Below are 15664 nucleotides of genomic sequence, written 5' to 3' on the forward strand. Positions count from 1 at the left end.
TTTAAGGGCAATAAGCAATCAACTACAGATTCATACTTCATGACATATTAACCATGCCCACTGTCTATAAAACCCAATGCAGCTTGATTGAAATAAAAAAGTTTCATTTAGCTGAACAGAAGGTTTCAGTGGGATTCTTCCATGCATGCACAGGCCTCAGGCCTTACACCTTCTAATTAGGAAGGGGGCAGATATTCATCATTAGGTATATTAGTACCTATCCACAACACTGGTGAAGTCACGAATGTAGCTTTAGTCCAATTATCTCTCTTTTACTAACAAAGATGGTCTCTTAGCATGTATATACTTTTCCTGATTTTAGCAGAGAAGCAGTAGGTGGCCAAAGAAATTTTTTTACATGGAATTCCCTTATTGGTCTACCGATTCAGGAAAAAACACAATCCCTTTGAGACCACGTCTCTAGATTATGCCAGAGGATGAGAACACTACTAAAACAAAGGGAAAATTAAAAACTGAAGATCCCGAGTCATCCATGGCACACAGACAGAGAAAAAGGATATCTTTAGAATTAGGAGATGATGAAGAGTCAAGTGCATCTACTTCCATCATTGTTCGACCAGGCCAGCACTAATATCAATTGAGTTAATAATCTCTCCTATGCCAAGTTTGGTGTCTGTGTATAGAATAAATCATGTAGTGAAATATTGAAGTCATAACTTCCCTCTCATGGGGAGATATGACTAAAATTGTATATTTATCCTGACGTTTCTTTCATCCAATTGGTCTGCCTTCCTCCGAAGTCATGAGTGGCAGGTAGAAGGTATGGCTGGGGAATCCCTTAAGACCCCAAGAAAACCGAACCTCCTTGGTTAGAATTCCAGGAGATTGTACCAGCAACAGGAACTGCCAACCACTAGCTAGTGCCCACATTTCTTAACCAGAAATCTAATCAGTAAGGTCTGGTATCCTACTTTTTATTCCTTTTATTTTTACAACTGTCTTATATATAGTGTATATTTCTTCTTATATTGGTACTTTTTATAAGCATTGCAACAATTATGTAATAAAGTTTTAACCTTTATTAATTTTTAGTCCTTGTTGTTCCATAAAAACCCTACAGACCAAGATGAGAGTGTAACTTTGACTGCTGGAATGCAGTGAGTGCCTGCACCATTGTATGTTACCAAAGTTTAGGCAAGTGATCTGCGTTACAGTAGTGGTAGCAACGTGCATTCTAAGTCTCGTAGGACTGTGTTGGGGTGTGATCAATGCATCATCTTGCAACAAGTGCATGATTGTGGGAGTGGAATTGAGTCAACTCCCTAAAGTCGTGTTCACATCCTGTGCTCTGAAGACCTGGTTTGTGACAATTGCACTATATAAATAAAAGGAATAAAATTCATAAGATTAATAAAGCATTTTAAACTAATTAAAATGTATATATTTTAATTAAGAATTTGAAAATGTCAACAACATATTCTGTACGGCTGTACGGATAAAGCAATCCTATTGGTGTCTAACCCTAAGAGGATCACAATTTAATTGATTCCTCCAGGGATTTCAATATCTTTGTCATAGTGTAGGTGTACCTTAATGGAACCTAAAATGTATGTCCATAATTGCTGCTTTGTTTTTTCGCCCCAAGCTGATGCATTTCTCTACTTTTTTAGGTTTTTTTTCCTCATACAGAGCACCAAACACCGTTCATAGACTTACAGATAATGATATGATTCTGGCTTTCGGCACCCACCACTAGCAAGAGTTAATCATCTCACTGCATACAATTTATATATTGAATGCCATTAAAAAAGGGTGCAATAAGCTCCTAAGCTATACCTACTGGTTAACGTATGGAGGCAGAATCATGTAACTATGACTGTGTGATGGAAAGCAGGGATTTTGGAGCTTTGCATCAGTCCCCTATAAAGATTCGAAGAATATTATAAAATGAACCAAGAAAAGGTCAATCTTAGAGTCACTGTTAAAGCATTTGTGAGTCAGTTGCTTCCAGAAATGTTCTTTTTCTTCAATAATCACAACATTCTAAGAAATCGCCTTCAACTCAGTTTCCTAGGCTTTTTTCTTCAAGGAGGCAATGTTTGAATAATGTTTCTGTTCCTATTCAGATGAAATCTGTTGATTAACTATAATTTTATTTTAATAATATTATGCAGATATTTTGACCCCCATTGAGGCATTCTAACCCTTTATTGTAAAGCACTGGAAATTATCTTTAATTTTGTTAGCCACAGACCACACATAGATAAAGCAGACTGGCATGTTGTTAATTATTGTTTGTGACATAATGGATACATAATGGATGGGTGGTAATCACCGTGTGAAGCAATTCATATTGCATGAAGTCACAAAGTTTCTGAACATATGCTGGAGAACGTTCTGAGATACTGGCATATTGCTGTTAAACACCTGCCAACACAGTGTTGCACATTTACGTCTTTTTTTTTCTGGAAATCATTGGTGTCAACAATTAATTACATCTTGTTGGCAGAACTAAGTGAGCAGGCTTTACCATTTTTAGTCTGTACTGATCTTTGATGGGGCACTAAAAATGTCTTGACACATTGCTGCATGCTGTTTTAATATGTAGTTTGTACCAAATACAACAAGAGACTGCTGTAGATATGAAGGATGTGCTTATAGTTCATTTTCTGTATGGATATATTGATCCCAATGTCTGAAAAGTATATCTGAGACACAGTGAACTTAGTAGTAGGCAATGAAAAGTGAACTTTATTTGTTATGGGCAGCAAAAACACTAGGGCAGATTTACTAATCCTATCTAATAGACAGTGGAAACTTAGACTAGGTGGTCTAAAAATGCACCAAATTTACTATATCATAATGGCTAATGCTGGATGATAGATTTTTTGTCTAACTTTGCACCACCTCTTGAAAGGTTGTGGGAAAATTTGGGGGCAAACACTTGAAGCAATTTTGGCACATTTAAGACCACCCATTTGAAGGTAGGACATACCTATTTACGGGTAAGCAACATTCCCGTGCCGAATAAGTGGATTTTTTTTTGCCTACTTCCCTCATACATAGATGTAAAACTGCATGTGACATTATGCTCCAGAAATGCACCAAAGTTTAGACAATTCTTGAGTTATTAGTAGTTCTATTTACAAGCATCCCAGGACAAGACCATCACTACTTGTGTTTCTATATTATCACTTCTAGTTTCTGAACTCATTTTACCATTGGTACACTGGATTTTATTGGCAGCTTTGAGTTCTACTGTTACTATTAGCAGAAAAGTTTTTCTCATACATAGAGAGTAAACTCTTCCAGAGATAGAAAAAAAAACATTTTAATGAATGCTAACAGAAACCAAAAAAACTATTAGTAGTTATAATTTAAACTACTCAGTGGTGCGTGGACCCCAGTGTATTTTAGACTAACACTAACACTGAACATATTATATACTGTAAATACAATGAAAATAATTATCTTGTGACTTATCTCTAAAACATTTCAATTATATTATAAGTTCTAAATTCAAAGATAGCTGCCATAATCTGAAAAGATATAGAGATGTATAGGTTACCACTTCTCCATTCACTAGGGGTCTTCCTACACCAAGCCAAGATTGCAAAGGCTCATAGGTGTCAGAATGATAGATACCCCCAAATTACCCCATTTTAAAAACCGCACCCCTTAATATATTCACTGAGGGGGGTCATGAGTATTTTGACCCACAGTTTTTTTCAGCAGTTAATGCAATTTAGAGGAGAAAAAAATAAAATATATTTTTGCAAATATGTAATTTTAAAGAAATATTTGTTTCAATAGTGTATATGAAAATGAGGATTTACACCACAAAATGGATACCCCCATTTGTCCCGTGTTCAGAAACATACCCATTGTGGCCCTAGTCTTATGTCTGCATGCACAACGGGGCCCAAACCGAAAGGAGCTGTCGGTGGGTTTCAGAACAGACATTGCACACATGTAGAGCCCTTGAGTGGCAAAAACGATAGGGAACCCCCACAAATGACCCCATTTTGAAAACTAGACCCATTAATGAATTCCTCTAGGGGTATACTGCATATTTTGACCCCACAGTTTTTGAATGAATCTAAGCAAAACAGAAGGAAAAAAATTACGATTTTCATTTTTTTGGCAATTGTATCATTTTAAAAACACTTTTTTTCGCACAGCACACATATGAATGAAGACATTCAACCCAAAATGGATCCCCCTGTTTGTCCTGTGTTCAGAGACATACCCCTTGTGGACCTAATCTTCTGTCTGTATGCACAACGGGGCCCAAACCAAAAGGAGCATTAAACTTCAACTGTTTTTTAACTTTTATGTGATCACCATTATCTCATGGATAATGGTAATCATGTGACCGGGAACCACTCATCACGACCCTGGGTCACTGCTCTAGGCTCTTGGCTGCCTTTAGTAGCCATGAGCAAGGAGATTTTAAATTTTTCAGGCCCTCCCCAGCCCTCCCCCTCCCAGACATACGCCGAAGTTGGGGAAAGCTCCATGGATACAGATCCCATCAGGAGACATCGCCAGAGGCATTAGGATGGTAATTGGTTTGGATACATGACAGGTGGTGAAATTTTAACTTTTTAAAAACTTTTACGTGATTGTCGTTATCCATTCGATAGCAGGGATCACGTGACCAGGGTACTATGTACCGCACCCCCCATGAAATCTCCAATCTCTTGGTTACGTTTGGTAATCAGTAGCAGGAAGATTTTAAATTACCCTGGCAATCTGCGGCTTTTGCACATGCGTCCACCATTTTGGCGACGGACGCGTGTGCAGAAGCCAAGGTAAGGTCCACTGATAAGTCCAGGGGAATTAGGTACATAGTTTCATCTTCCCTCACAGATATGATCCATGAGGGAAGATGAAACTTAAACTTTTTAACCTTTTTTTATGCTTTTCTTTACTGCAAATAATCAGCGGTCCCCAGTGATATCTCTCTTCCCTCAGCTACATATGCTAGCCGGGAGCAGAGGGATTTTAAATTTCTCAGGTCCTGGAAGAACCAGATCGCCGCGGGACATCACGGAGGATGGGGGTGAGTATTTTCACCTCCCCTCATCGATCTGATCCATGAGGGAGGGTGAAACTTTACATTTATTTAACTTTTTTGCACTTTTCCATGATTGCCGTTATCCATTGGACATTACCTGCCTCCCGGCTACCTAGCCGGAAGCCAGGAGATTTCAAATCCCCCATGCCAATCTGGTCTTCTGCGCATGCACCACCATTTTTCCTTAGGCATGCATGCACAGAAGATGGCTGAAGGTCCTTTTCAGATCAGATCGTTGTTGGACATCGCGCAGACGGGGGTGAGTAGTTTCAGCGCCCATCATGGATGCGATCCATGAGGGGAGCTGAAACTCTTCACTTTTTTTACTTTTTATTTACTTTCATGCGATTTACGCTATCCATTGGATAGCATCCGATTACATGACCGGAGGGTCAGATATCCTGGCCCCCCATGACAGCTCCAGGTTGTCGGCTATGTCATGTTCTCAGGCCACGTAGCTTTAATCCTCAGAGGAAGCATGTTTTTAAGTCCCTAAGGATTAAAGTCCAGTTAGTTAGGGCGTAAAAAGGCAATGGGGCCATCACTAAGGGGTTAATGCATTAGCAGAAAATAGAGAAAGGCATGATTTAAATACTGCCAAGTCTCTTAGTTACCTCTCTGCCAGTTCAGAGGTAATAATTGAATTTCAGTATGAGGGATATGCCACCTGAAAACCTCATTGAAAAGACTTTGGTTGTTTCTTTACTTCTAGCAAATAGACTGTCAGACATAATTGTTAAGTTCAGAGCCAAAATGGAAATATTTGGTCAACATAAAAAAAGACTTTCAGTAGTAAATCCACATTATTTTCCATCTAAGGGCCCATCACACGGATGTATGTGAGTTGCATCTGAGGTTCTCGAGCGCAACTCACATTGAACAGCACATGGACACTTGTCTGTGTACTACCTGATAGCTATGAGCAGTGGACACTGCATTTACGATTCTGTCCCTGGAATTGGCCAAAATAGAACATTATGCAATTATTTTGTGCAGACCATTGGAAAAAAATGCCTGTACGAATAGCCTAATTGGCTATAATGGGTCCGGGGACAGGAAATACTCCTGTGTGAATGGGCCCATAGGCTTCATAGCACATGAAGAAGTTGAAGTTGACAGGGTTTATCAGGAGGCAATTAGTTGGTGCTATTTATTGAGGCAATTTTCTAGCATTATTTATAGGGGCCCTCGGCTACCACCAGTAATATGGCACTTGATGTAATGTTAATTGCTTTCACATCTCTTTGAAAATGATTCTTATAGCAGCAAAATAATCCAATTTTTAGCAGATATGATGGCAGGTTATAGTGGTATCGTACAGTATAGTACAAACGGCAAGTCAAGGTAGAGTATATGTTCAAGAAAATCAGCTTTAATTCCATGGCTTTGTCTATATTTCTCGGCATGTCATGAAGATAATTTTTCATATTCAGAAGTAATTAGAAAATAGAGATTCTAATGGAAGACTTATTTTAACCTGAAAGGACGTTCACGAAACCTGAAAATGAAATATATACTGCCTTTGAGGAAAGAATGAGCAATAAATTTTAGCTCAAGCTTTGTCTCACTAAATCTTTTACTTCGGTGCAGAGAACAAATAGGGTTTTTGAGGGGCAACTATTTGGAGCAGAGGTCGAAACTCCTATTTTTCATGCATTGCTTGGAGACAATACCAGTTTTTAGCTCTTGACCAAAACCGACATTAAAATGATAAACACGCAGCTGGGAAAAAAACATGAGCTGACAAGCCAGCAAGTTCAATTTATGGAGATGAGCTACACACTTATGTATGTACCTGGTGGTTTTTAAGCCATCACTTTACATTTAAGGAGACGGAGGTTGTGAAAATTCATGAAATTCTAAGACATCATGATCCTTTCATCAATATGTGATTACAAGGCTGTGTTCAATTCAATTACCTCTCGGCTCATGGTACAGTTTCTCCAGTCCGTCAAAGGGCTGTTCGGCTAGAAATATACGCACAGTATCAAGTGCACTCATGATAACAGGTTCCTTGGATTTTACTTCCCTCTTGAAGACCTTTAAAAAAGAAAAACAAAATCATTCACTCCAAAAGCTCAGATGGATGATCTTACATGTACAATTCCTCTCAAATAAATGATGGATGGGTAAGTGTGGAGCATTAATACACAAGAACTCTCAATGATATTAAAGGGGTTGTTCAGTTACAAAATATTGATGGCCTATTCTTAGGGTGGGCCATCAATAATAGATTGGTGGGGGTCAATTGCCCAGGACCCCTGCTGGTCAGCTGTTCTCTCGACCGGTGCAATAGAACACTAAGCTGATTTTTGCAGGAAGCATGCATCTCCATTCTCACTTGGTATTATAGGCAAAGTTCCTATTGAAGTGAAGGGTGTAATGCCAAATGTGGCCACTGCAGTGAGAACAGAGCTGCCTGCTTCCTGCAGAAATCAGCACTAGCTTAGTGGAGAGTTGATCATTGGGGGTCCTGTGCAGCAGATCCTACTGATTTAATATTCATGGCCTAAGTGTGGGCCATTAATAGTTTACAACTTGACAACCCCTTTAATGCTAACAGTAAAATGAATGAGTACCCAATAGCCTTATTTACGGAAGACTGCATAGTAACAGTCTATATTCACAAAGAACACATAGTAGAGTTGAATTTGACATTTTCTCGTAGGTGCCATGGTCAGATAGAATTAAAGTTAGTGCCACATGGTCGCGCAACATAAGTACTACGGCATTGCATCTAAAGATTGTCATTGAGAGCAAAAACACATTGTTGTCGACGTAACTACACTCGCCACTATGGATTTCTTCCCATTCGCCAGCCGTTCTAAGTTTAAAACAACGCAAGTAGATAGGTGCTGCCGGATCTTTCTGGCACATAGTATTAACTACATGTAGGAAAGATAGGGTATATCTTTTCTTGGCCGCAGTATTAAAGGTCGAGAAAAGCACTAGAGGATACAAAATCACTGAAATCCATTGAAAGCAGTGTTTTTTTTTCATTTGTACCGTTATGCGGCTGTGATTAAAGGGAGAAAAACACGCTCAAATGTTTTTGCCTTGAGGCCTTAGTCACACGGGCGTTTTTTCGAGCGATTTGCGGATCGCATGACGGATGCGCATCCGCAAATCGCGTGACCGGGGACGAAAAATCGCCCGAAAATCTGCTCCTAGCCGCGTTTCATTAGAAACGGGCCAGAGCTGTCCAGCGCATTGCATTCAATGGAGCCGGCAATACAGCCGGCTCCATTGAAAGCAATGCGTTGCGGGCGAGCGCGGGATGAATTGTCGGGAAGGGCTTCCCTGCAATTCATCCAGAAATGTGTAAAAAAAAAATGAATTCATGAATGGGTGTGAGTGAGACCTGCCTCTGATTGGCTCAGCGCTGAGCCAATCAGGGGCAGGTCTGACTCACACCCCCTTCACACCCACTGCAGGCCGGCCGCGCTGAACTCCGTCTGCCGGGACAAGGTGAGTATATAAATATATATTTTTTTTTACACATTTCTGGCTGAATTGCAGGGAAGGGCTTATATATTTAAGCCCTTCCCGACAATTCACCCCGCGATCGCCGGCAGCCCATTGCTTTCAATGGAGCCGGCTGTATTGCCGGCTCCATTGAATTCAATGGGCAAACATCGTTCTTCTCTGCCACAGCTGTTACAGCTGTGGCAGAGAAGAATGATTTGTCTTCTATATGTTCTCAATGGGGTCGGCGCTGCTGCCGCCGGCCCCATTGAGCGCATATAGAGAAGAGAACAGGAATCGCAGATCGCAGATAGGTGCGATCTGCGATTTCTGTTCTATAATTTATCGGACGAGCGCATAAAAAGCGCTCATGTGTCTGATACCATTGCAAAGCAATGGTTTTAAAAAATCGCCGGACGCATGCGCATGCGCAAATCGCGCGAAAAAACGCCCGTCTGACTGAGGCCTGAGGTTGTATTATGACGTGGACCCAAAGTGACCGAAAGACAACAGTTGTAAAAAAAAAACTGTTGGATTTCTGGTTTTAGGTTTCAAGTCACATATAGCTTTGCCGTCATAGATTGAACAACAAGTTATATGTGACCTATCTACATTCTGGTTGATTTTTTAACAGAGGAGAAGACAAGGGTATAGAAGAAATAAAAAAACATGACTCCTATTTTAAAAGTTCAGCTGCTCCGGCTCTCACTGATCTGGTCTCATGGAACAGCTGTCTGTATGGTTTTCTGGCTTGGTTTCCTATTCCCAATCATTGCTATAAAGACCTGTATAAAGGGTCTGACATTAATTTGAAGGAATGAATGCTGCCATCCAATAGGCGGCGCTGCAGAGGTATTGTTCCATCTTCCTTATTTATATCACCGTGACAGGCAAATATTCCCAATTAATTGTCTTGTAGAATTATGTCACCGATGGTAACCACTGGGTATTAAAATATAACTTTTATTCAACTTATCCAATAAAAATGCGTGATCAAAAACTATAAAATAATGTGCCTCTTATTTCTTAGAATAGCACTGATACTTTTTATGCCTAAGGCTTCTTTAATAATCTGTCCTCATAACAGTACTGACACTAGGTATGATCCAAGAATCCTGGAATCCGAACAGGATATATCCAGTGTTAAGTTGAAATCTCACACGGTCATCCGCTAGTTGCTGCCGTACTTATATGTATATATATTTTCCGTGTGACTTTGTTTGATCAATGGCCAGTGGTTTGTAAAATAGTGTTATTCAAACACACTGAGATCAAACACAAAGTCTATTCATACCTGGTCAAGTTTGAAAAAAATTTTTGGGGGGGATATTTAGATGAAGGCAATATATATCTTTGTGCTGCGCTGATATTTATATTTTGACAGCGCTGTGCTTAACACCTCGATGTATATGTCCTATGTTCATTCACCCATAGGGGACAACACAATTGCCCGTTGGACTTAGGTTATAATGTCCAGCAAAGCTTAAAAGGACCCCTTTGAGAGTACAACAAACCACCAAAGGGGTCCTTTTAAGCTTTGCTGGACATTATAACCTAAGTCCAGCGGGTAATTATCGTACCCCTATCTATGAGATGATACATACGAACATATCAACAAGAGCTATTTCCTCCACCTAACAACATCGGTGGAGGATTCTTTATAACATTGCATGGGTCAGCTTTATTTGACATCAAGTGACCTGAGCGATGTATTATAGTTAAACCAAGGGGTCTGAGGAAGTATTCGGTGTATGCTAAATATCAAAGCTCACAAAACTTACGTACAGTCCCTTGAGCAATGAGATGCTGAACACCAATGTAGAGTGAAATAGGGGTTGAGATTCCCACATAGTAAAACAAATTAGGTGTGGATTCCCAATATCCCCATATGTGTTGCCCCCTATGGGTGAATGAACATAGGACATATATATCGAGGTGTTAAGCACAGCGCTGTCAAAATATAAATATCAGCGCAGCACAAAGATATATATTGTCTTCATCTAAATGTCCCAAAAAAATGTTTTTTAAAATTTAAAAAAAAAAAAAAAAATTTCAAACTTGACCAGGTATGAATAGACTTGGTGTTTGATCTCAGTGTGTTTGAATAACACTATTTTACAAACCACTGGCCATTGATCAAACTAAGTCACACGGAAAATATATATACATATAAGTACGGCAACAACTAGCGGATGACCGTGTGAGATTTCAACTTTATACTGGATATATCCTGTTCGGATTCCAGGATTCTTGGATCATACCTAGTGTCAGTACTGTTATGAGGACAGATTATTAAAGAAGCCTTAGGCATAAAAAGTATCAGTGCTATTCTAAGAAATAAGAGGCACATTATTTTATAGTTTTTGATCACGCGTTTTTATTGGATAAGTTGAATAAAAGTTATATTTTAATACCCAGTGGTTACCATCGGTGACATACATCTTCCTTATTTGCATAAATTACCCAGAGGAGCCTGCAAGGCCTTATACATCTCCTCTCTCACCTCTCAAATGTCTTCACACACCCATTCTGGGTGCTCTCCTTGGGGAGGGACGATGCCCCCCCCCCAACCCACTTACCCCTTAAGTGTCTCCACACACCTTCTGGGTGCTCTCCTTAAGGAGACACAGCACCCCTCCTGGTTAATGTTGCTGGCCTCTCATCAGCTAAGCCAAAAGCCTACTGCACACTGATGAGGGGCAAAAAAAATGAAAGATGTATGTATGAATTCTGGCTTGGTTTCCTATTCCCAATCATTGTTATAAAGATATGTATAAAGGGTCTGACTTTGATTTGAAGGAATGCTGCCATCCAATAGGTGGCGCTGCAGAGGTATTGTTCTATCTATCCTATTTGCATTGTTCCTTTATGTGACTGCTGCAGCTAATCTTTGGCCTCAGCAGTCATGTTCCAGTAATTTGTTACAATGAAGGACGTGATCACTGCAGGAGCTTCTGGGACCGCAGTAACGGTGCTGAAGCGTCGGGACCTTTAAAAGGTGAGTCTTTTTTATTCCACTTATACCCTTATCAGCTAAAGTTTTGCTAAATTACAAAGAGCCCTCCTACTTCTGTACGCTACTAATATTATATAGTAAACTATTTTATTATTGCATTTTAGATTAATACGGAGCGTTGACCTAAACCGTTAGATGTCTGTGCTACTGCTTTTTTTCCCTGTACTTTACTTCTTCCTTGCCTATGAAGCTACTTTTTGTTTTTTTTTTCTTTCCCAAACACTAAAATACATCACAATTTATTAAGGAAAAATGCAGGCGAGACAAATGTAAGGAAAGGAGTGATTAAAATTTATTGTATGCATTGCAATTTTGCCTCTCATTTTCTGTGCACAGCTGCTGAGAAAGGATGAACCTTGCTAACTTCTGGCATAAAAATATCTTTGAAGTGCAATCAAATCCATGAATGGAGTGGCCATACTGTTAATATATTATGCACACTGTTTTGCTGAGTCTATTATTTGTACTGAGAAACATCAGAGTTTTATGCAACCTAAATTTACAAAGGGAAGAATAGGTTACAAGAGGAAATAATGTATTTGCTATTGACTATGATTAAGGCCCCATGTACACAGGTAGATTTTTGCTGCGGAATCCGGAGCAGGCATTTGCCTCCAGATTCTGCAGCAATAATCCTACATAGAATGCTATGGAAAGACGATTCTTCATGCACACAAGTGGAAACCAATTGCAGTTTTCGTTCGCTGTCAAAGATAGCCAAGTGCAGGGAAATGCCGCTAGGGACTGCTGTATGCAATTCCTGGTCACATGATCACCGTTATCCAATGGATATCCGTGGTAAAAAGGGTAAAAAAAAAGTAAAAAAAGTTAAAGTTTCATCTCTCCTTATGGATCGTATCCATGGGGGGGAGATGAAATGACATACCCAAGATCCCGGATTTGTCCGCAGCATGCTCTATTTTACCATGGATATCCATAACATAGAGCCCATTGTGCTCCATGGTCGCAGATAAACCGGCAGCCCATACGCATCTATATTATGTACAGGCTGCCGGTACCCGTGTCATCGCTAAGCGACAGCGCAGGAAATACAAACAAAAGTAGGTATACTGCACATGACAGCCTGTGTGAGTAGGCAGTTATGTGCAGTACATTATGCGGCCGTACACCGGGCCACAGCTGGGCTCACAGCTGGGATCCACTACGGGCCTCCGCAAGCGGATTCCACATACGGCCGTGTGAGCGCATAGTTATTCAGACCGCTACCTGTTATACGTCATTTACAAGAAGTCCCCGAGAAAGCTCGCCTTCCTGCAGTTTCAGGAGCAGCTTGTTGACTGCCTTCTGTATGAGACCGCCGCACCTCATCAAGCTTATGAAGCCTCACGGAGAGACACTTTTTATACCCCATCCCCATTCCCCAGGTGCCTATCCCAACCGGGCCTCTGTAATTACCCCTGTCTTTGAACATACCACAGTTTACATTATTGCTTTTATCTAAGATTTGGGGAACACCAAAAAGGGAGGGGGGGGGGGGAGGGATTAGTTTTAGTGAGTCAATTTTTTTCCGCACAAGTAAGCAATGGGGCCTGGAATTTATTCAGTTGTGCCCTGAAATCCAATGGGTGTTCCCTCTATTAAAGGCCTAGCCCTGTGTCCTATAAGCAGATTGAGACTACAATGCATATGTTTCTGAACACACAACAAACAGGGCTATCCATTTGGGGGTGAAAATCTTCATTTATATGTGTGCTGTACAAAAAAACCTGTTTTTAAAATGAAACAATTGCCCAAAAATTTTTTTGAATGACAGCTGAGAGCTGCCCCTGATTGGTCCCTGCGCTCAGCCAATCAGAGGCAGCACTCACTCACCCATTCATGAATTCATGAATGGGTGAGTAAGAGCTGCCTCTGATTGGTAAGGGCTGTGACCAATCAGAGGCAGCCCATTCAGCAGGCGGGGATTTTAAATCCCCGCCTGCTGAATACTACACAGAACAGTTCAGGAGAACTGCCGGCCGGCCGCGGCTGAACTCCGGCTGCAGGGAAAAGGTGAGTATACTTTTTTTTTTATTTTTACACATTTTAGGATGGTTTTCAGGGAAGGGCTTATATTTTTAAGCCCTTCCCGAAAATTCATCCCGCGCTCGCCGGCAGCCCATTGCTTTCAATGGAGCGGGCTGTATTGCTGGCTCCATTGAATTTAATGGGCGAACATCATTCTTCTCTGCCACAGCTGTTACAGCTGTGGCAGAGGAGAATGATCTTTATAGTATATGTTCTCAATCAGGTCGGCCCCATTGAGCGCATATATAGAACACAAGGAATCGCAGAACGCAGATAGGCACGTTCTGCGAATCGTTGTGTCCTATAATTTATCGCATATCCGCATAAAAAGCGGACATGTGACCAATCCCATTGCGAAGCAATGGTTCTATATATGCGCAGATCACATGCGCATGCGCAAATCGCGCAAAAAAAACGCCCATCTGACCGAGGCCTTACATGAATACATTAAGGAGTGTAATTTTTAAAATGGGGTCATTTGTGGGGGCATCTATTATTCTGACACCTATGAGCCTTTGCAATCTTGGTTGGTGTTCCTCAAAATATGCTGGAACACCAAGTAATGTTAAATTTGTACATCTCCTAAATGGTTAAAAAAAAAAACTAAAGTTTTTCAAATGTGCATCCAGAATACAGTAAGCAGATGGAAATATATATCCTAGCAAAAATCTGAACAGTATGTTTCCACATATTTGAGATATTGCAGTTGAAAATGTGAAAGAATAATATTTTTTTCAAAATGTTCTCAATTTTGCCCCTTTTAATAAATATACACAAATCTGTCTATTTTTAGAACTATATGTTTATTTTTACAACCTAAATGTGGTGAAAAAACAATGTCAGAATCACTGGGATATGCAAAACCTTTACGGAGTTATTCTATGTTAGGCCTTAGTCAGACGGGCGTTTTTTCGCGCGATTTGCGGATCGCATGTCGGATGCGCATGCGCAAATCGCGTGACCGGGGGCGAAAAATCGCGGGAAAAATCTGCACCTAGCTGCGTTAATCGTCGCAGCAAAACGCCCGTCTGACCGGAGAAAAATCGCCGTGCGCATCAAAATGCGCATGAAACTTAGACTGGCCGGCGAAAAAAATGATTTTGGTGCGCACATAAAACGCCGAACGCAGATAGGCGCGATCTGCGAATCGTCATGTCCTATAATTTATCGCATATCCGCATAAAAAGCGGACATGTGACCGATACCATAGCGAACCATTGGTTCTATATATGCGCGAATCGCGCAAAAAAACGCCCGTCTGACTAAGGCCTTAAAGTGACACATGTCAGATTTCCAAAATTTGGCTTGGTCATTAAGGCGTAAACAGGCTTGGTCACGAAGGGGTTAACATGAATAATACGTAGAAATCTTGAGGAGTTTCATTCTGATGGTGAAGAATATGAAACACCAAAACTGATAACTTGTTTATTATTAGGTGTTTGCATTATTAGGAATCTGATGCTGATATTATGGTGTAGGGCTGAGGTCCCCAACCTTTTGTAGCTCAAATTGTATTGAGCCATATTAATATTAAAACCTGATGATTACGTGATAATGTGTAGTTGTCAAGCTTGGTTTCCAATGCTCTTTAGCAGACAGAACAGCATAGTATGCTGCACTATTATATGCATTTAATAAAATTACAGAAACTTGACAGACACATCAGAAGGCCCTGTTCATAGCTTTGTTGTAAATGGAATGCATAATGATGTATCAGATCTATTGTATTATACAACAGAACCAAACAGAACTTGATGTACCCCCCCTGCCTTACTATGGGGTCCGTTGAAGGTCAGTTAAGGTTTCCATCATTCCCACAGGAATACTGCTGCATGCTACACTATTCTTGGTGTCAAAAGTCAGAGAACCTCCAACAGAAAAGCCCAATATAGACATGAAGGGAGTTTTAATCAATCCGATGTGATTTGTTGCAAAATAGTTCCATTATTTTCTTCATGGCTCCAGTAAAAAGCATTTGGCTTTATCTGGCTTTCCCATAGTGTTTGAATGAAGTGATAGTGCATATGTCTGACCACCTCTCCTTTAAAACAAGAAATATGGAAACAGCATTCACATGATCCTTGGGTGTCCCAGAGGTAGGACCCCAACTGGTC

General features: G+C 40.4%; 1 protein-coding gene across 1 annotated transcript in view; it reads right to left on the minus strand.

Moving 5' to 3' along the window:
• DMD (dystrophin) overlaps window positions 1–15664 on the minus strand; it is a 2524637-nt gene that overhangs the window by 511169 nt on the left and 1997804 nt on the right. Inside the window, exon 58 of the mRNA XM_066577956.1 lies at window positions 6961–7081. Coding sequence (XP_066434053.1) covers window positions 6961–7081 — 121 coding nt within the window. The remainder of the gene's footprint in view (window positions 1–6960; window positions 7082–15664) is intronic.

This window comes from Eleutherodactylus coqui, chromosome 1 (genome assembly GCF_035609145.1).
Source record: "Eleutherodactylus coqui strain aEleCoq1 chromosome 1, aEleCoq1.hap1, whole genome shotgun sequence".
In the NCBI taxonomy this organism is placed as follows: Eukaryota; Metazoa; Chordata; class Amphibia; order Anura; family Eleutherodactylidae; genus Eleutherodactylus; species Eleutherodactylus coqui.